Source organism: Lycorma delicatula, chromosome 1, assembly GCF_047948215.1.
Source record: "Lycorma delicatula isolate Av1 chromosome 1, ASM4794821v1, whole genome shotgun sequence".
In the NCBI taxonomy this organism is placed as follows: Eukaryota; Metazoa; Arthropoda; class Insecta; order Hemiptera; family Fulgoridae; genus Lycorma; species Lycorma delicatula.
Window position 1 is genome coordinate 191,988,283 of NC_134455.1, and position 22,290 is coordinate 192,010,572.

The 22,290-nt window shown below is 34.1% G+C and overlaps 2 protein-coding genes across 8 annotated transcripts in view; both read right to left on the reverse strand.

The window, feature by feature from the left end:
* The window catches only part of LOC142326647 (BTB/POZ domain-containing protein 2-like), a 93,090-nt gene extending 91,616 nt beyond the window's left edge, over positions 1 to 1,474 (reverse strand). Inside the window, exon 1 of one of the 3 annotated variants that reach the window (XM_075369262.1) lies at positions 1,370 to 1,466. The gene's annotated coding sequence lies outside the window, so the exon portion shown is untranslated. Of the gene's footprint in view, positions 1 to 666; positions 953 to 1,326 lie in introns of those variants that run through there. The other 2 variants (XM_075369254.1, XM_075369247.1) reach the window with 2 other exon arrangements.
* Positions 1,475 to 9,660: 8,186 nt separating this feature from the next.
* LOC142326694 (uncharacterized) overlaps positions 9,661 to 22,290 on the reverse strand; it is a 59,042-nt gene continuing 46,412 nt past the window's right edge. For 4 of the 5 annotated variants that reach the window (XM_075369324.1, XM_075369351.1, XM_075369342.1 and 1 more), the window contains exon 6: positions 9,661 to 13,557. In XM_075369324.1, coding sequence (XP_075225439.1) covers positions 11,780 to 13,557 — 1,778 coding nt within the window. In that variant the 3' untranslated portion in view covers positions 9,661 to 11,779. The remainder of the gene's footprint in view (positions 13,558 to 22,290) is intronic. The other variant, XM_075369333.1, reaches the window with a different exon arrangement.

Below are 22,290 nucleotides of genomic sequence, written 5' to 3' on the forward strand. Positions count from 1 at the left end.
TGGTAGACATAAAATTAAGGTGAAATTAACAGCAAAAAGAAAATATTCAAAGACAATTTACATAAATGAAAATTTACAATTAGTTGCACTTTTTGGAGTGCTAAACTATACCAATAAGGATAAGCAAACAAAAAATAAATATTTTAAAACAAAATAACCAATACTTAAAATGGGCTAAAGAAAATGTTTTTTTCTTTACCAGAAAAACAAACAATATAACATAACTGTGCCCAGTCCAAATCAAAAGAAAACAATCTTAAAATATGGCCAGTGCCATTTAAAAACTCAACACTACACTTGTTTGGTCTTTCTTTATAATGAAGGCATATTTAAATTCTGTTACATAAGATATGTAATGGTTCTATCATCATAAATATCCACTTACCTTGCTTGAAAATAGATATACAGTAAGTAAAAAAAAGTAAATACAAGTACTTAGACACAAACAAAATAAATAACAAAAATTACTTTTATAGCAGTATATTACAATTCACAACAATATTGTAGTCAAAATTTATAGATGCGTCAAAAATTAAAAAGTTTTCTTGAATTTTACTTTAGTTTAATAAATTATATTCTGGTATGTTTACAAAACAATATGAAATAATTTTGTAATTCAATTTGAACAAATTACATAACCTAAAAATAAATTAATAATTCACTAACATTTTTAAGAAGTATCTAACTGCATGAAATATTTTTATGTATACTTATGAACTTCTATTCAAATACCAGAAGACACATTTTCACACACTACAGCAAAATTTCTACACTACATCCTGTCAGCGAATTTCAAGTTTATGTGGTGAATGTATTGCCTTAATGCCCATAATCTTTTCAGTAATTAGATGTAGAATAAAAATTACTAGAAAATACGAATGGTGACAGATTTTATATTTTTAATAATTCATGAACACCAACTTAAACACCCTAACAAATATAATAACAATAAAAGTAAGTTTTGATTATTAAATGCATGCTTCACAAACAAAACATCTCAAATACTGTAAGAGAGCATGGATGACCAATTAATACTTTAACATACTCATTTTTATTACTGCGTTGAAACTAGAACAAAATGGGTAAATATTTAGTTGCATAAATAACATAATCTCGGTAATAATAAATGTAGCCACAAAACAGAAAAATCAGAAATCTCTTCCGTAAAGTTAGAACTACTCAGCTTATTTATTACACTTTCTTTTTTTTTTATCTGTTGTAGTACAAGCCAAAAAGTAATTTGCGGGGGGGATTGTCATCGATTAATTCAAAATATACTTTAAAAATATTACAAAACCAAAGCATCAACTTAATTTAAAAATTCACCTTTTCAAAGAACGATGTGTATAATATTAATGCAGCAATTTACCTCAAAATTTAAATTAAAAAAAAAGACTTCATACCACAGATGTAATAAATAATTAAATTTTCTTATAGCTTCCCAAATGAAAACATATTAAACAGCTGATTTCAGTTGTACGTCACTCATTCAACCACTGGATTACGTGAACCGTTAGTACCATAAATCTTGGAGAACGATCGTACTATTAATTTATTTGAAAATATGTACGAGTAACACATGCGTCATTTTATAAGTCTTTTAAATATATTTCAGCTATTAAAAAAAATACATTGAACACTTTTGTATAGATCCTTTAGAAAATTTCTTTAATTTGCACGCAAATTTATTAGTTACTTTTTTTGCGGGGACAGAAAGAATTTACAATAGTTATGCATTTTAACTGGCTTGATTGAATTACTATTCACAGTGTCTTTATCACGAATACCAGGATACTTTAGAAAAATGAACTTTGTAAATTTTATCCATTCAAGTATCCAGAGTTGAAATATCTTAATATATAAATTCAGTAACAGAATTAATTATTCTCCCAGAGATTGTTTATTTAGTTACTGATGATCTAGTATCGCTTCGATGTGCATCTTCTTACTGCAAGTTGGTTCTAGTGTTTCGAAACATTTTAAACCATTTTCGTACATTTTTTTTGACGTGACCACGTCTTATAAATCGATGAACACCGGCAGCACGCACGAAAAAGCATGACTCATCGTCCCGTTCCGCCTGAGCCGAGCGTACGAGCGAGATCGCGGCACGAGCAAGAGAGAGGCACGATCGGCCTAAGCGTTCGGTTTGTGCCGCATCTATCTCTCTTCCACTCGATTGGCCCATACGTCCGAGTTGAAGAGGACAGCGGCAGCACACAACTTACACGTGAACTGTTTTCGTCAACTGTTAATAAAGTAAAGTGAAAAGTTACTGTGGTTTTCATTGTTTATTACACAACAATTGCGGCAATAAAAGTAAATAATTCTTACATTTCAAATATCTAATTAGCGATATAATGTCATGTATTTATTTTTATTATTAAAAAAAAGTAGCATCGGTTGGCGAATGCAGTAATAATAGGTTATGTTACAATTGACTAAAAAATTATGATTTTTCATATAAACAATGGTATGAAAAGTTAACTGCTTTTCTTTATTATTCAATAGAAAAAATGAATGTGTGTAAATGATTGTTATTAATGTAAGATTAAAAATTAATTTTTAACCTCACACATGTCATGTCAATAAATTGTTAATAGCCCATTGGTACTTGTAAATAATCTGTTAATTTAAGTAATAAACATATTTGAATTAATGAGTGCAAATAAATGTTAATTTATTTGCACAATTAACAAATATCTAACTTTTCTTCCTGAAAATGTACATACTTTCATGTATGTGACAATGGATATAGCATTTGCCTTAAATGTAAACAATCTTTTTCTTTAATAGCAGTAGTAAAGAGATAATAAACTGCAAGTAAAGTGACTTCAGGGATGCTAAATGCTGTTTAGATGCATTAAATGCTGGTAGAACAAAAGCCTTTGTTTGAAACATCCTGGCTCACTTCAATCTTCTAAGTTAAGATGATAACGCTTGGCTACAGGCCAACAAAGGAAAATCTCCTTTTCCGATTACGAAGGACTGCGCACAAGACTGGCTAGCACTTTCAATGAAACTTTCAACACTCGTTAGAGAGTGTCTGATGGTCAAAAACACTAGGCTTTCAATACTGATGCAGCTACGAACAAAGGAGCCTTCAGAATGTTTAGAATCTCCCTCATTTGAAGCTTATTAGCTTGATCAAACAGCTCATGGTAGTATGCAGGCGATTCTTGGATTAACTTGCAAAGAGATAGGCCTCAAACTCTTGCAGTAAGAGCTCAGTGTCATCTGTTAATAAACTGACGAAGGTGGATGGGACAGCCCAACTGCATCGTCGCGCTCTAACGTGCTCTAGGAGTACGTAAAATTTATATTATTGAAGAATGAAATAGCTCCTTATGTTCCAGATCGAAACTCCCCCCCCCCCCACCCACCCACCATACGTGCTAACAGCTCGGCCATTCGTCCAACTACTGCCGGTGAGCACGAATCTATGTTAAATGCGGTGATGGAATAAGGACTGCGAAAACTACAGATGATGTTCTATGGATCAAAATTTCCGCCCCAAAAACCGAAATGAAAAACCCTAAAAGGGCACCCTGCCTGCAAAGACTGAAGGTAACCACGATACAAGGGAATAAAAAAGGGTGTAAAACAAAAGGGTGATCCACCACCGCGGGTTAATCTACCGCGGCATAACTGGTTACAAAAAAAAACACGAGAATCAAAGTACCGTTCTGGGCGCTCGGGGAATACAAGCGACTTACTGACGCAGGAAGAAATAAATATCTGGAAGCAATAGCAAGTGACCACCCTTCGATGTACTGACTAAAAGGAAGTTACATGAAGAAAACAACCCTGCCACCTCTTGTGTGTAGAGTGAGACCATTCAGCTTACTATGAGTACGACCAGGCGGAAGTCTTCGCAGATGTGCCGGAAGACCGTTCATCACGAACGCGAATGTCCGTTATGACAGAGACATCAATGAAGTAAATGACTTCATAGACTCCAATCAACATATTCAGATTAGAAGTTCGGAAATGCCCACGAGATAAATGGGATCATCCCGATCACAAGGGAACATCACTCTCGCTATCATAACAGCCCTTGCCAATTTATTCACCTATACTTTTATTTTAAGTTACTTTATAGCTTTCTGGAAAAAGACGGGTTATATTTTTCTCGAAATCAGGGAAAATCTCCTTTTTCCAAGCGCAACTCTAGCATCTTCGATATTATTTCATAAGAGATTTCGGCAGCATCTGGATCCAGAATTCCGGCCTGATAAAATTTTTTAGAAGGATTTATCGTATTTAATGACCCTCCAAATGGCACGCCCCGTTGGTAGTCTCGCAACCGGCTAAACCTTTAACTGACCGCAATTATACTTTGGGGAGGAAATTCACTAAGATGGTGAGTGGCTCGGAATATCCACCCAGTCGGGTTCCCACATGGAACCGTGCGCTCTTTTCCTTGCTGTATGTGACATGCACACAAATATGCTGTACAAGCAGAAGGCTAGCACCACCTTCTTATCGGATGTCGTCTACAAGTATTTTATTAACGGTCTCCTAAAGTGGATGCCTGATAGCAAGACAGTGAAGTTGTGTCTAGAAAGGTGGGAAATCAGGGTCAATGGAGAAAGTCCGAGGCTTAGTTTTTATGAACAGACGACTGACTCCGCTCAACATAAACTTGAACATAAGCTTGAATATCAATTTTTGGAAAAATACCCTTTTCTAAGAGATCTTGGAATCCTTCTATTACATTCTTTTATCTCATTACATTGCAATCATTCCTTGATACAGAACCTTATCATACCTTATTACACAGAAGAATTTGTTTTTCCGCCGTAGAATAACTTAGTTGTTAGTGTTGCACAAATTAACTTATCATAAATACCAGTGATCAAAATTATTATTTACATCCATCTTGCAAAATTGGTTATAAAAGGTAAAGAAAAGTTTTGCTTCACAAAATTGTAGCAAGATGGAGACGTAGCAAAAATATGAAGAAGATAGCAGAATTTGTTTTTTCTTCATTCCGACTACATTTTTTCATTTTTTTTCACTCAGAAAAGCTAAATTTGGAAAACATAATTACTGTCCTGGGTAAAAACTTGATGACTGTTTTTGCAATTTCTATTCTAATAGTTTCCTTCTTGGATCTTTTTGTAGTCTCAGGATTTTTTACTGATGTTTGTAGGGTACTGATTTGCTTTTTATTTTGAAATTTTTTCAGCAGACTTAATTAAGGGGAGTTGAGGTTTTTTTGGAGAGTTGGTTTCCATTCACTAAGAGTGTTGTAATGCTTCGGTGGAGTGACTCCAGGAAAAACATTATCTCCTGGACCGTGTAAATAACAATTAGGAAATACGCAAACCGAATTTAATGAAGCGATTAATTTTGTCACACGTATATTTCTTTTCTTTTTCAGAGATTTACTCAATACTCTGTTAACATTCAATGATATTCCCCGTTTTCCTGTTTGAACATCATTCAACAGACATTTCTTTATATTAGTTGTAAATAATATCATTCAAAACGTGTTTTGTACACTAAATATAAACTTTTTTCACTTTTCTCTTTCAACAGAATTTAAAAAGTGTGATACGATAGAAGTATACGGTTTGTAATAAAGCATTCAGTAAAACGGCACTGGGCTCTCCATTGTACGGTGCCGAATAATCGTTTTCTTGCTAGAGCCAGTGTGGCGTGAATTGTCTATGTAGCAGTAATTTAATTTTTTTTTATAAATACCATTTTAAACCTGTTCACATTTTATCTCATTGAACATTTTCTTAAGACATCTTATGAAAAAAAGATATCACTTAATTCTTCATAGATAGAAATTCCTATAGACAACTAGAAGGTTGATAATAAAAAATTTACAGTTTGGACAAGGAGAATAATAAAAGATTAATTATCAGGTAGTCCACAGCACATTTTTCGTATTTTTTGCGAAAAGTAAAGGTGTGTTAATGTTAAAAATTACTCGAAAAAGGAGAAATCTTCTGTAGCTTTTTTGAAGAAAATAAATATTTCATATAAAAGATCGAATAGAATTAACTAAATGTAAAAGGGATCAGGGAGTAAAGTAAAAATACCCTCTACATTTCACGAAACGAGTTATTAAACAGTCAAACTCATCAGCAAGTATAGGGCAGAAAAATTAATATATTATGGATCGTTTCCATTAAGTGGCAGCATTTGCGTTTTTGTAGGGAGTAGTGTAAATGCGCCTCGGTATGAGCTGGAACGTCACTGTTGTATATTGCCGGAAACACCGTAGTGACTGGCCCGCTGACCGCGAGGGTTGGCGGCGGCAGATTATTGTCAGAGAAATAACCGATTCAGTATTCAATTGAATACAATGTTATTGCTTTCTTTATTTTTTTTTTTTTTTACAAATTGGTATTTTTAATTTTATTTTACAACACACACTATACAATAATAAATAACGTACACTACACAATAATAAATATACGAATAAAGGATTCAACTTGCATGAATGATTTTTCAGGACTGGAATATTGTAAATAAATTAATTAGGGCGCTGTAATGACGAGCCATGCGGCTATGATGTCATTTCATCCCACACTGAGGCGCGTTTACACTATTCCCAACAAAATGCAAATGTTGCCACTTAACGGAAAAGATCCTATATAATTTACTTTGAAAGAAGATATATATTCTAATATAAACGCTATCAGAGAGTTATGAATCTTTTAATTAAATTATTTATAATTTAATTTGGCAAAGCAAAAAGTCAACAACAATAAACCTGGCAATAAGAGATGATAAAATGAATCGGGAGAGTGCTGTTTTCGGCAAAACAGTACAGTACAACGTTTTGCGCGTACATAATTGTATGTCGTGATAAAAAAAATATCACTATATATATTAGAGAATGTAAAATTGAGAGAGAAAAATTGGTTAATGATACAGAGTTCGAGAAGGGAAAACCACTGTATCGGTACAAAAAAAAAGAAGCACTCAGCATATTTGAGAACGAGCGTACATATATGTAAAATCCATGTGCACATCGTGTGACTTTGACAAAGGTATGACTGTATCCATTCATATTTAAGATCCAATGGAATAATACACTACTGTTGAGCAGGTAGACATATATTTTGACAGCAGAGTTTACCTTGCTTTAGGCAATGTAGTTCTCAATGCTTTTGCTAAAGAACCCTACTGTATTTCGAATCTTGTCCGGTTTCACATACAAGTATGTATACAAATATTTTTTTCTTAATCTATTCCGGTCTCATTCCCTTCTTTTCTTTCGATATATACACTTTCAACATTTTAGGTATGATCTGTTTTGCTAATATAATCATTTTATAACAGAGATTTGGAAATTACTTTGTAGTCATTAGATGAATGAGGACCTCCGTGCGAGTAACACGTATGCGGAGATTGGGTTCAGTATTTTTACGAATAATTATTACTGCTATTATTTTTTCTACCCCGCATTATAAAATGGTCATTTTTACAACTATTATATCTCGAATACCGTATTTTAAAAAAGATTTTTTAACAACTACAATTCAAGGACGTTAATTGAACTAAATTTAATTTTACACTAATGCTCCTCCTATTTAAAGAGTTTTCACATGTAGTTGTCTTAAAAATTGTGCTTCAGTGAGAAATCATCAGCATAATCCTTTTAGTATCTTTGAAGAATCACACAAAACGATAATCGATTCTTTTGGAAATTATTTATTTTTTAGTTTCTATTTTGGTGTTATTCCTTATAATTTTAATTTTGTTGGATTTGTTTACGATTCGTTTTTTTTGTGTTTTTCTGGGTTTGGGGTTTATTTTATTCTAACTGCCGATTGGTCCTTTAGAATTTTCAATGTCTCCCAACTCCTTCATGCTATAATTAAATGATCCTCTTATCTCAGAAAGTGATATTTTTTTCTGATGATGAATGCAAAAGAAAACGGTAATTTGGTATAATTTGCTCAGTACTTAATCCTAACAGTAATTAAACTGGCCAAGGTGTCCATTCTTCCTGCCTCAGATACTGGGATATTCCTGAGAACAGATACGAACCAGACCTAATAGCATTCAAATTCTTTTCAACTCCCACATACTTCACGGTTGGCATTGTCTAAGGTTATTCCGAGGAGGCAGGCTGCATTGTAAATTTAGGTTTCCGAAAGACGTTCGTTGGGTATTTCCTTTGAAACTATTGAAAATCATATTCAATATCTTCCGGTGTGCAGTGATGCAGCTTTGTCGGAATAGTCTCGTTAAAAATTTGGCATGCTACCTCAGATTTTTCTCCCATATTAAGCAAACAAACAATTATAATTACTCATATATAATAAAACATGCGTCAAAAGGTCTGTGCCTCATACTCGACCTTATAAACTTCTTTTGTGAGGGAGTGCAGAATAATCTTTATTCTGCACAGAAGGATATCCATATCGTATTCGGATAAGAGCGTATTCGTATCACGGTAAGAGCATCTGACATTTATCAATATAAAAATTTACGAAAATTTACTGGGAACGACTTAGCTCCAACAGATTTGAAAACAATTCTCACATTTTTGGAGGTTTAATATAAAAATACTTAGGAGGCCAACAAGATTTGAAAACCAAAGTATATTAAACTTTAAAAAAGAAAGTCCACACTAAAGGTAACAATGCATTAGCCTAAAGCTGTTATCTCACTTTTTTCATGTTACAAGTTTAAATAAAATACAACGAATTCATACGATCTTTATTAGAGACAACTGTAATTCAGTTAATTAAAATTTCAGTTCACAAAAAGAATGCCTCAAAAATCATGGGTGTCACACCATCCTGAAAATCTTGACTCCGTGATTTTCTAAAATATTTAATTCTTTTTTTTATTTAGTACCTAGTTAAAATTTTCTACATTTTGTTTTGTTTTCAATAAACTTCACAATTCTTACGTTTGTACCTAGTTTCTGTGGATTTTGTTCATTAACATTTAAAAATCAAGATCAAATTCTCTCCAAGTTTTCTTTGCAACTTTTATGTGTTTATTATCTATTAACAAATAATATGTTACCATTAGCAAATAATGTGCTTTTAAACCCCAATCTTTTTTGTTTTACTCCAAATTTCCCGATATCTACTAAAAATATAAAAATACAGTTCTGGGGCCTATTTTTTTCGGTCAGATTTGTTATAAAATCACTCCATTTACCCCTTAAATTGGGTAAATTTAAGAATTTCAAAAATTACAGTCTGATTTAATTTTATCGAATGCGCAGAAATCAGGGCGAAATCTCTTGCCAGCCGACATTCGCTAACAAAGAGTTTTCGAACGAACCTATGTTTATTTATGAACTTCAATCTTTATTTTCACTAGTATATCTGCTGAAAGTTAGGTATATTCTTCGTGAATCACATTATATATGTGGATTTGACCTTTTAATTTATTATCGTTGTTTGTTTTTCCTCTAACATACAAATTTCACTGTTGTATTTTTTTATTCTAATTGAAATTTTAACGAATGGTTAAATTTATCTGTTCCTTACCGGCCTATTACACTGCCCGAAAAAGAATTTTTTATGTTTCCTTCTCTTCATGAGTCAAATCTTACTAATTTTGGATTGATAAAAACGAGTATGACAAAGAAAAGATTTTATTACCTCTAGTTTCTGTGATGTATAATAGGTGGAAGTATTTTATTTAAACGGATTAAGAGAAAACGATACATTTACAAATACAAACATTTTTATAATTACAAATACAAACATACAAAGTCCATTTGACATATTTTTAATGATAGTTACAGTCTAAGATTTTTTAGTTGATGGAAGAATAGAATATTGACAGTTGGTTGGGTCTGAAGTTAGGACTTTAGCACAAATTTCCACAAATCCAAATCCGATAGATATCTGTGAGGAAGATCTTTCAACTGTAAATTTTTTCCGCCTTCCTTGTTGACGTTTTTCTCTTCTTGATTCCACAACCGTCACAGTATGATGTGTAGGGTTTACCGCCAAGGCCGCAGCTTTTTCACCCATACTTTCTTTTTCCTGTTTACTCTCCGGTAACTACAGTTTAGATAATATTTCAGAGGATGAAATGTATGAGTGTAAATGAAGTGTAGTCTTGTATATTCTCAGTTCGACCATTCCTGAGATTTGTGGTTAATTGAAACCCAACCACCAAAGAACACCGGTATCCACGATCTAGTATTCAAATCTGTGTAAAAATAACTGGTTTTACTAGGACTTGAACGCTGGAACTCTCGACTTCCAAATCAGCTGATTTGGTAAGACGCGTTCACCACTAGACCAACCCGGTGGGTTTTTTCACCCATACTGGCGTTGGATAACTTCACTCTTCTCAAAGATCTTTATTTTAATATTCTGTAAGCTTCAGCCCTGTTCTTCGAATCTAAATATTTAGAATATGCAATACAGTGCACTTTGAGTGCAGCGTCCGATGGATTTTGTTGTTGTTAAGATAATAATTACTATTATCTTTTCTGCTAAGATCACTATAGTTTCTACGTTTAGTATTGCCATCCTTTCTTGGCTTCAGTTTTTATCACTTTATGCGTTTCGGACCACTCCATTGTCAAAACTTAATGTACTGGTATTTTTAAATATCTGTTAATCTTTATACAGCGTTTATTCAATGCGCCATTTTTATTTGACGTCATTTTCTATTTGACGTGGTTTTCTGAGTACAGAAAACCACAAAATTAAATGATTCAGAAATAAAAAAGGAAATTTTTAAAATAATGATAAAAATACAGATCAGACCATTATTACTGCAGGAAATTATAATTTTTCAATATTAATTATTATTAGGATAGCACTTTTAATTCCTATTTGCTATTAAATACATCAATTCAAAACTATAAAATTTAAATAAGAAAAAGCAATTTACATTTACAAAGCAAATTCTTCTAATGAAATAAAACTTTTTCTTTCGACTCAAAAATTCATTGCTAAAATACTTATCAGATAAATAAATTTTAAATTATAATAATTTCCACAAGATAAGAAGTCAATTTATTGATTAATTTTTCTCAAAATAGAAAATACATGAAAAAATGCAACTTTCGCTGTTATTTTATAATGAGAGTGGGCATACTTATCAACAGAGATTGCAAAAACATCTTTAATCCGTCTAAAATTCATAAATAAAAACTGCAATTTAAAAAAAGAAGCATAATCAGCACAACAAAACCAAGTAAACTGCCAAATTCACGTTATTAAAGTGTGTTAAAATCGTAATATGTATGCTTGGTAAAATATACATACTTGCTTAAATTACTACAAACACTATTCTTTTGTGAAGTGATTTGGAAATGTTGGTTCTGCTATTATCTGGAGTGATTATATACATTTACTGTAGGTATAAAGAACATTTATTTGATACAAAAACACAAGCTAAAAATAAGCAACCAATACTTTGTTTAGAAATAACCTCTTTATGTTTCACTCTTCCACCATCATATTTCTCCAAACACTATTCTGCAGAAAATAATAATAAAATTATTAATACTATTATTTTATCATCTTCTATTATTAAAATGCAATTCTGATATATTATACTTGTTGTATATATATGATCATTGTTAACATAGAATATGTATACTCTGATACATAGAATATCAAAATTAAACCTTTTTTATGTTTCAGTTAACTGTAGAATAAACAATAAATGAGTTTGAAGGTCACTAAAAGCAAAAAAACGAGCTTGAAATTTATTTTTATTTCTAAATGTTAACACAAATTTTCTTTTTAATCATGTAAAATGGTTGTGTAGTGCATTAAGGTCAAATTTTTTTCACTTATACAAGAAAATTAAATCAACATTACCAAAAATGAAATCGGTTCCTTTCCCAAGCTCTGCGAAAAAACCAGGTTTGCTCATAAAATCTATTAGCATCTCTTAAATTATGTCGACCCTCAGCTCTTTCATACATCCAATCACTTTTGCTTTGTTTTTCTCTTATTTCTGATCTTTTCTTACCAAGAGTTAAGAACCAGTCACCTGGTAATAAACTGGAACCTGAGGTAATTGTAGAATTGTTATACATGTTCTGATCAAGAGAATTATACTTCAAATTGACTAATAGATCATCCACATAGTTTCGTACAAAACTTAAAATATTTTCTTTCAATTTTTCAAAATCATCATAAGTACCTTTTTCATCAAACTTAACTCCTTGTCGCATGCTATCTTTTGCTGTCTTATGATACTTATTACTTTCTTTTTTATGTTTTTCTTCAGACAAATTATTTACATAGTTACTTTTTTTACTACTATATATATCAGTGTGAAAATTTGTATTTTTATTTTTTGAACTTTTCTCTTCATTTTCACTAATTATCTTTTTATAATTCTCATTTTTTTGTTTACCAATTTTTTTATTATTAACAGCATAGTAGTTATAATGGTTTCTATCAGGAGATATTGATGAATAATCAAAAGGTGTTTTTACTTCCACTGATGATTTCCCAAATATTTTATGTAACTGTTTTTTCCTTTTATTAGTAATAACATTATTATATTCTTTTGCTTTTATTTGGAGATTTAAATAATTTTTTTCATTAGATGATCTCTCACTAATATTTTCTTCCGTCTTAAGAATATTTTTATTTTTGTCTATTTTTTTGGGTGTTTTCCTTTGTTTACTCCAATTTGGTAAAACTGATTCATTATCATCCTGTTTATTACTTTTATATGTTTTAGAATTTTTATAGAAAATGTTATTATCAGTAATATCTGTGGTCTTTTGCTTTTCAGTATTTTCCTCTTTACTATCTATATATTTTTCTGCAGCATCTACAGAAGATTTATGAAGTTTACTGAAATAATGATTACCGTTAAACAATGTAAGTTTGTCTGTGTTAGCTTTAAAACATTGTTTTCTATTAATACAATTAATATTTCTTTTGATATTATTATTCATAATTTTATAAGACTGTTTTGTTTTATATTTAAAATTATGGTTAGTTTTACACAAATCATTCAACATACCATTTTCTCTTTTATGATTTTTACAAATAAAATTACTGAACATTTGATTAAGCTTACTACCACTATTATAAATCTTATGAGCTACTTTGAAAAAAAAAATATTAAGCTGATGATTAACATTTTCTAAATCACTATAAATTTTTTTACACTTTACATTGTTTGCATAATTAATGGAAGGCGTTACTTTTTTCAAAACTGACAATTTGTCTTTCACATCCATTATTACCAAACAAGCTTTATTTAATAATAAACCAGTTTCTGATGTAACATTAAAAAACAGCAGTATTTTATTTAATAATATAACTGTTTTTTGTTCAATACTACCAGGACTGAAGTCAGAGATGGCTTTCATTTGCATCTTCAATTTTTCAATACAAGAAAATTTACTGACAGTTTCTTTTTTCACTTCATGGTCTACATTATAAACAAAATCACTTTTTTCACTTTTAACATCAAAGGCATTGGTGATAAATTCTTCCTTAAAAGGATCATTAGCTGACTGATCTGTTAGAAATGAGGATAATAATAATCTATCACTGGAAAGTTCATTAATAGTCAATTTCTCTTCTGCAAACTTAGCAGGTTCATTTATCATGCTTTCCTCTACTGCTGCAACAGTAAAAATACAAATTACTTTCATACATACTGCAGAAAAAATAAAACTATAAGAATTAGTTTACATCCTGGATCAGTCCTACCTGTAAATATTTCTGAGATTTACACATAAACTTTCCACAGATTTTATAATTGGATTGAATCCCCTTTTCCCAGGTGAATGTTGTGGAACTAGGTATGATAACAGGCTTGATCAAGAATATACTCAACTAATACTTCTGTGTGGGAAAAGTAATTTACACTGGACCAACATCTAGGGAAAATAGCCATAGATGACTAATGGAGGAATTAATGTTATCAACAGTAAATTGGTTTAACAAAAACATATATATATATTTTTTTAAATATTTATACACTTCTTCATAGTAAATATTACAATTTTTAGCTATAATGACATTAATATATTTTGACACCTTAACAATAGTCACAACACTTGTATTTACACATTCTTAATTAACTACAAATAAGTACCAATAAAAGAAAATTAATGACAATAAGTACTTTGTTTATGTATAGATGTACAAATGCTTAAGAACCATATCTGATGGCAGAAGTGCTGAAGCACAATGGGTATCTAATCAAAATATGTGTGCAAAGCTTTTGAGAGAGTAAGCTACAACATGAGCTAATTATGTGAACTTATATATAAGTTAGTTTCAAGTATTAGAATTAAATATTTATTTTTTGTTGTGGCAATTACAATCAAATTCAATTATTCATGAGATCAATTTTGTAGCATTTTCAAAATTCCAAGCCTGGCCTAGGGTTCAAACCCAGATTGCAATATTATTACGATATGCAGATTCACACACACACACACACAGGCTCTCTCTCTTTCTCTCTCTCTCTCTCTCTCTCTCTATATATATATATATATAAGATATCTAGAATATTTGCACACTAAAACAAAATCCAAAAGCAAATGTTTTTAACACTATTTTCTTATCATTCAATTTAACATAATTAAAATGTGTATGTCAGTATGTAAAGAAAGGTTAATACAACTAACTGCAAGAACTAAACCTTCTCACCTCTCTTTCATACAATGAAGGTTTTTGATCAGGGTCTGCCAAATTGATATATAACAAAAATCCACTTTCTTTTATTGTTTAACCTTGGTTATGCTGCAAATGCATTTTAATGAGGAAGATAAGAAGGATAAAGTAATAATTGATGAGCAACAAACTCTTACTGGGAAGCAATGATCAATGGTGAAATTAGTGGTTTTAAAAGCCAGCATTCTAAACATTACACACACTGATTACCAAAATAAAACTGATGTGGTTTTGATTAAGATACAACTGAAGAGCAAGTACGAGGACTATATTACTCTACAAAGGATTCTCTAGTGGTGCCAGACATGTTCTAGGAAACACACAACCATTCTCATTTCTTGATGATATTCATTAAGACACCTCTTTATTCTTGTCATGTGTAATCATTTCAATACTGAAGTTGCTGCAAGGTCACATAATGAACTTGAAATCTTGGTTCAATTGTATAAGGGCAAACTTGATAAATTTACATTGAAAGTGAACATGAAAATACAAAGTACATGGTCTGAGGATGTGATGATGGTGCTCCAAACTGGATGGAAAACAACTAATACTTTTAAACATTTATGCTCATAAATGTCCTCTGAAGGCAATTTGATGTGTAAAGTATAAGGATATGCAAATGTAGCAGGAATAAAATTGAGAGAGATGACAGATTATTGTGTAACAGGGCCAAGGCTTGCATCTGTTACACGTTAAAACTTCCAAGGAATCTAGTGTTTCATTTGAATGACTATTAAATTATTCAAATTAGTTAAAAGTACAACTAGCTTAAACTAGTTATGTTTGAACATTTGAAAAAAGGTTGTTTCAATTAATATTATTATTACTATTATTATTAAAAATTTCAATAATATTTTGTTATAATAACAGTGAAAGATATATTATATCCAAATAGTTGTGTATATTTTATTTACATCTACATATGGATGCTTATTTTAAGTTTGCAAGGATTCTTACAAATTTATAATTCAATCTTGTAAGAAAATTCAAAATAGTAAATAAATCTTTTACTTGGTAAAAGAGGAGAATAAAACAATTATTAAAACAAACATGTCTACCAATGTCTGATCCAGACATTGGTAGAAAAGGCCACATTAATAAAGTCCTTATATTAAAAGAAAAAGTTAAATAGGGGTTGATTCTCTTTTTCTGATAAGTGTCCAAAAATGTCCATGTCCAACAATTTTTGGAAAGGACTTATATCACTGTGATTCACTTAGAAGTAATCAGAAAGGAAATCCTTCTACTGTTATCAAATCCAAAGTAAATAATTAACAATTATGAAACTTTCTACAGAAGCTGCTATATGCATTCTCAAATTTTGTAATCATGGATGATCTGTTCCAAATTTAGAGCAGTCATGGTTGAAACTACCAATCACACAGGTGACACAGTTGAAAATGGACGTAGTTTTTAAGTACAACAAAACAACAAGTGGAATAGACCACTTTCATCAGAATATGACTAACAATCTCATGGAGTGGAAACTGTATGATGGTATAAAAAGTTGGTAGGCAATCCATATTTTCCATCTTTCACTTGTGAATGATTATTTCCTATATAAAAAAAAAGAATGAAATTGAAAAGTTTATTATATAATTTCTGTCTATAAAGAAAAAAAATTCTTGATTCTTCCAACATTTCAACAAATTAGTAGAATTTCCACTTTTAAGATAACTAAAAAATGGAAGGAAAATTGAAGACTACGAAAGCATTGTTGGGTATGTACAAAGCAGAAAAAAAGGAATGCTAAGATATTTTGTTCAACAGTATATGTCCAGCATAAACGAATTAGTTACCTTTGGGTCTAACCTCATGTTTTAATAATTTTCATAATTATTACGTGTTGACATTTTTTTCTCCCTTACACCCCTGGGCCGAACATACAATCAAGTAAAGCTCAGCCTAGGAGAGTGTCCTTCAGCTTTAAGGGGATCTCCCACATACCGGCAGTATGTCCAGCATGGTAGTTCAGCCTCCTGGTGGATCTTTTTTATTCGCCTGCATCTGATCTCTGAGAAGGGATAAACCGACCCCGACTACATCATTCCCGGGCCCCTCCCCGGAGACTGGGTTTCGGTCTGACCAGTGGGCAGGGAGAACTGGGCTTGACTAAGTCGCTCCCGGACTCCCAACCCAGCATTTGGGTTTGGGTCTTTTATTTTACCTTTCCCCAATCTAAGGACCTCTGGAGTCCCCATCCGATCATTGGAAACCAGCACCCCTCACCATGCCGGCCCTCATGACTGGAGCTATCTGCCCTTCCCTATTGCTAAAACCCATGTTGTTGACCATCCACGTCTTTAGAATGTATCACCATCATAGCGAATAAATAAAACTCTCCAATTTTCATCTGAGACCAAAACAAACGAAATCAGACTATCCAGATGAAGCCTGTCAATACCTGCCTGCTTATGCTGTAGATTCAATTAATCGCACTTAATGATCGTATGTTCTGCCGTGTCCACCCAGCTACAATACATGCAGCAGGGGGAAATGTCACCTTCCAAACTTATTCAAGCAATACTGGAAAGCACCATGCCCTGAGAGCATTTGAGTCATGAAGAAATTCATTTCAGCTTGGCCCCTAGAGATCCGCATATCTACGTCAGTTAAAAGTCTAGTTCAGACACAGCCTCTATCCATCGCCCATTTTACCTTCCAGTCCTCTCGTGTGGCTGCAACTGCTTCATGTCTTTCCGTTCCTTCATGTCGCTTCATCCGTTCCTTCCCTTGTAGGTTAATCAGTGGAACCAATGTCAGTATACAAGCTACGTCATATGATACAGTCCTGTATCCGCATATTACAGCCAGCAATGTAAGTTGGTGTATTCTCTGAAGTCGACCCAGATTTCTTCTAACACCTACAGCAGCACCCCACACTGGTGCAGTGTACAACACAGCACCAGACATGACTGTGTCGACATGACTGTTGACATTATTAACTTCTTTTTAGAGGCCTGAGGGGCAGATTGCATCAAAAGCAGCATAACGTCTTCTCTGGTCTAGTACAGCTGTCAAGAATATGCTGTGTAAACTTACAGGATCTATCAATGTTAATTCCCAGATATTTTATAGTGTCTTTGAGTTGCAAGGAAATTGTCCAGCCTCAAGTCTATCCTGTTAATATGCAATCTTCCCATCAGAGTAATAAATACACATTTCTGTGGGGCTAAGTCCAATTCATGATTAATCATCCATCCACTCTTTGATGTTAGTTAAAGCCGTGATGCCTCGTTCCTCTATGTCTGCCTCCACCTACTATACTACTCATCAGCAAATGCCAACATATGACTATCTACTGGCATGGGAAGATTAAGAACCCCGTCAAACAAATAGAGCCACAACAGGGGGCCCAGGACTGAACTCTGAGACACCCCTCTATAGACCTGGAAGCTCAACTTGCCGCCCAATGTGTTGGCTTAGACCCATCTATCTGTCAGATACTCAGCCACCTGCCTTTGGAGATAGGGGCTGATTCCCTTTCTCGCCAACACTGAAAAAATAGAATCCCACGTAAGGGACCCAAAAGCGTTCCTACGTCCAACATTACAATCATGGGGATTTTCCAGGTCCTTCAGGTTTCCCGTCGTTCTACAGTGGCCCAAATAACCACTCTTTCAATGGCTTGTACCGTAGAGCGCTCCTGCCAAATACCATACTGAGTATGGATGTCAGCGCCCGCATCCAACTCCTCAACTATGCGGGACGCTAGCATCCTCTCCTCAGCTTTTCCCATGTTATTGATTAAACACAGCGGTCTATAGTCTGCGTTAACCCCGACATCAGCCGTCTTCGGCAGGAAGACTAACCTGGAATCCTTCCAACACTTGGGGAAGCTTTTACTCTCAAGACCGAAGTGGGCGATATCGGTCAGCTCCCACGGTACTTTCCTGGCCAGACCCTTTAAGACCGCGGCCGGCATGCCAATCGACCCGGGGCTCTTTTTATCCCGTAACCTTGAAATCGCGACTATCTCATCCTGCGAGAATCTCTTCCTGTTGCAGTCTATTAATTCTGCAAAGCCACTCTCCTCCCTGGGGAAGAGTTTAGATATCTGACGTATCGCAGACTCTTCCGCGAGGGCGAGCAATCGCCTACCAAAACGCTTCATAGTGATCTGGTAGGTCCACTTCCACGGATCCGCGTCGGTCTCCCCAAACAATTCGCTCCATTTCGCCACTTTTGACTATGGGATGCGGCTGTCTGTCACCTTAATCCGTTCGGCTACACCATCTTCATCGTCACTTTTGATTGCTAAATTTCATGATTTAATATGCGTCTCGCGTCAACATATCTAATAGCAGCATCTTCGTACTCTTCACCATCTGCTACTCTCAGCCGCTGTTTTTTTACGTCTCAGACGCTGTATGTTTTGCCTGATACGCGATATTTTCCGTCCACCAATATACCGGCTGGTGTCTACCCGCAATCTTTGGTATCTGAACAATCTCGTGTATTATTAGCTCCTGTAGAACCTCAGGCAACAGCCTTCTTCCACTGTTAACTGCCACGCATCATTATCAATGACTGTTGCTACCCGCCTCTGCGTTGGTCGCAGCGGTCTCCAACCTGTAGCTGTTCTGGTAAGGGGGTTTTCAATTTGTAGCCACGTAGCGAAATAGTCACTAACTGTCTCATTTGGTAGGACCCTCCAGCTGCACCTGGAGTGATCTCAGCCACTATCCAAAATGGTAAGATCAAAATGGACAGATTGATGTCCTTTCGCTTCAAATATTAGCGTCTGATTATTCATACAGTATACATCCGCTGACATCATCAATTCTGTTATTTCCCCTCTTCTATTAGTATAGGGACTGCCAGCGGTAACGGTCTTTTTATTTAATTTAATTTAAGTCTCCCATTAGAATAACTTTCTTCGGTGATCTTGTTATAACTCCATAGAGATCTCACATGTAGTTCTCGAACTCGTGAAGGCCGCAGTTTGAGTTAACGTAGGCTCCTATTAACAGCGTGTCTGACAACTCGACAGCAGTAATTCCTTGGGCTCTATAGAACAGTTGGTAGTTCCATCTACCGCTGATACAGCGTATAGCTACATATCCGGCCGTATCGGAGCACCACTCGCTCTTCGCAGCCATAAATCGATAGGGCTACGTAGTGGTCAAAACGTCTTCGCCCAAGCTGCTAGCTAGTTCTCCCACGAGATCGTAGAAGAGGATGCTTCGCATTCGGTAAGACAACCTTAACCACGCCTTTGAGAATCGCATGTCAAGCCTCCGGTGCGATGGTCGGTTGAATTAAGATCTGAAAAATTTTTCGGCTCACTACACTCCCATATTTTGCGGCCTTTGCCTCCGCAATTATAACAAAGGTCCACTCGATTGGACCCTCTGCATTCCGCGCTACGGTGTCCAGACCCGCAACACCGGCAGCAACGGTCGCTCTCCTCTCTAATATACGTCCTGCAGTGAACCCATCCAATCTTAATTTGTTCACTGATTAAATTATTCGCTGTTCGGAAAGTTGTGACTATCGTTGCACTGCATGTAACCTTACAAGAGTAGTATGGAAATAGGGGTACGGGCGTCATTTTCAAGATGGCGGCTGTCGGCCATTTTGGATTTTTGACGTAGTGACATCTGTAGCCCCAGTGTTGCCAACGTGATTATATTTTTTGGATTAAATATGAAAAATTTAAGTACCATTTCAAAGGTTGGCAGTATTGTTGAGCAGCTGTTGTTTAGTAACATAGTTGTTGAGCGCTATAATTGAATAAATGAATAATATGTAAAGTGAAAAAATGTGGATCGGCTAAGTTTCGAACCGGCGACGGTTGGTTGTGAGTTGTTGACTGACACCTTAGACCGTTGGGCTACGGCGAATGACCGTCAGATGGAGTGAAATTTGTTCTATATAAGTCGCTGATTTTGCCGCCACCTGCTGATTTTGTAACCACCGCCGCCGTCGCTGTCGTCATGTTTTAACGTCACAATAATCTGTGTGTGTGTGTGTGTGTGTGTGTGTGTGTTTATGAATAAAAATTTCAACGTACCTAAATGTTCCTGGTCGTCGTAGCGATTGCACCGGAAGGGGTTACCGCGCGCGCGCGGTTCTCGTCGTAGATCGTGCAGCGGTCGGCGTCGTTTGCGAGTGTGTTCGCGTGCGTACGTCACTGAAGCGACGCAATGTTTACCGTGCGATGCGACGCTCGACTGAAGAATTGACCAACCGACGCGATATAAAGTAAATTCTGAAGCTGACCAATCATAGTGCGGAAACGAATTCTAAAAAACAACCGTTTTTTGTCAACGGTTACAACCTTATCTACCGATAAAAAAACCAATTCTCTAAGACAGTTGTAACCAGTTAAATCCACTCGTGTTTGGATATTATATAAGCGAAAAACGTAGTGTGATTTCATCATTCGCAATTGTTATTGAGTACATCGATGAACGTGAAACATCGATCGCTGCGAGATCATTATCTCTTCAATTACCAAGTGCGATTTCAACTTAATTAGCAAGGTAAGTTTAAATTTAAAATGTGACTATATGACTATTATTAAATAACTTTCAAACAAATAAAAATTAAAAAAAATTAATATAATGATTAAACAATTAAATAGAAAAAAAATATTAGTATATATATAAATTTAAAAATGATTATATAAAAATAGAAAAAATTAAATACAAAAAAATAATACAATATGAATATATATATAAAAAAAGGAAAAAAAAATAAATCAAAGAATTAAATAGAAAAAAAAATCTTTCTTTATCGCCATCTGAAACACAGAAACAAAATAATTACCATTTTGAAAAAAATATACAATGTTACAATATATTTTAATTTGTTTTAGATATTATAAAAACAGAAATGGTATCACCCGCAGTTACCCATGCAATAAACAACCTCATCCGTCTTCGATGGAACCAGTCTGACTGAGGAATTATACTTTCACTCAATCCTTCTACGGTATCAAATCAACATGAACCGTTTGAAGGAAGACGTTCTGATGACAACATAAAATGGTAACTATTCGTTATGTGTAAGACGATATTAACATGTCCTTTTGCAATAACAAAAAAAAACACAATTTTTATTTACTAATTTTTCTCTATAGGTATTTTGCTGTAAACGTTGAATAAATGAAACAGACGCGTCTTGAAAACGGAGTAGAAACAACATTTACAAATTTGTACCTGCACGGAAAAAATAGAACGGTGATAAATCTGGACTTCAACGCCAACGTAGTCGAGGATCAGTGGATCGAATCCGTAGAGAAAATCGTAGAGACCCTGACAAACTCCATTAACAACGGTAGCGGATGGGTAATGAATAAGATAATTTATATAGATTTAAATATTAATCGTTATCGTCCGTTACACGGTGTTTCTAGTTCATTTATAAAAACACCAAAAAACCTTGTAGAGGCGATAATTAATATAAAGAACCCGCATGATCAAAAATGTTTCCTCTGGTCTGTGCTAGCATACCTCTACAATCAACCTGGACACAACAAGCGTCAGAGTTGGTATGCTAGACAGGAACATGGGGTCAGCCATGGTTGAGCCCTTACCTCATACAAACTTTAGGTGGTTGAGTGTCAATGAGATTTGAGATTGAGACTCGACATTCACACTGCAGACAATCGTAGTGAAAAGGGCTATCTTGGAAGTGGATCTTAAATATCCGAAAGAATTAC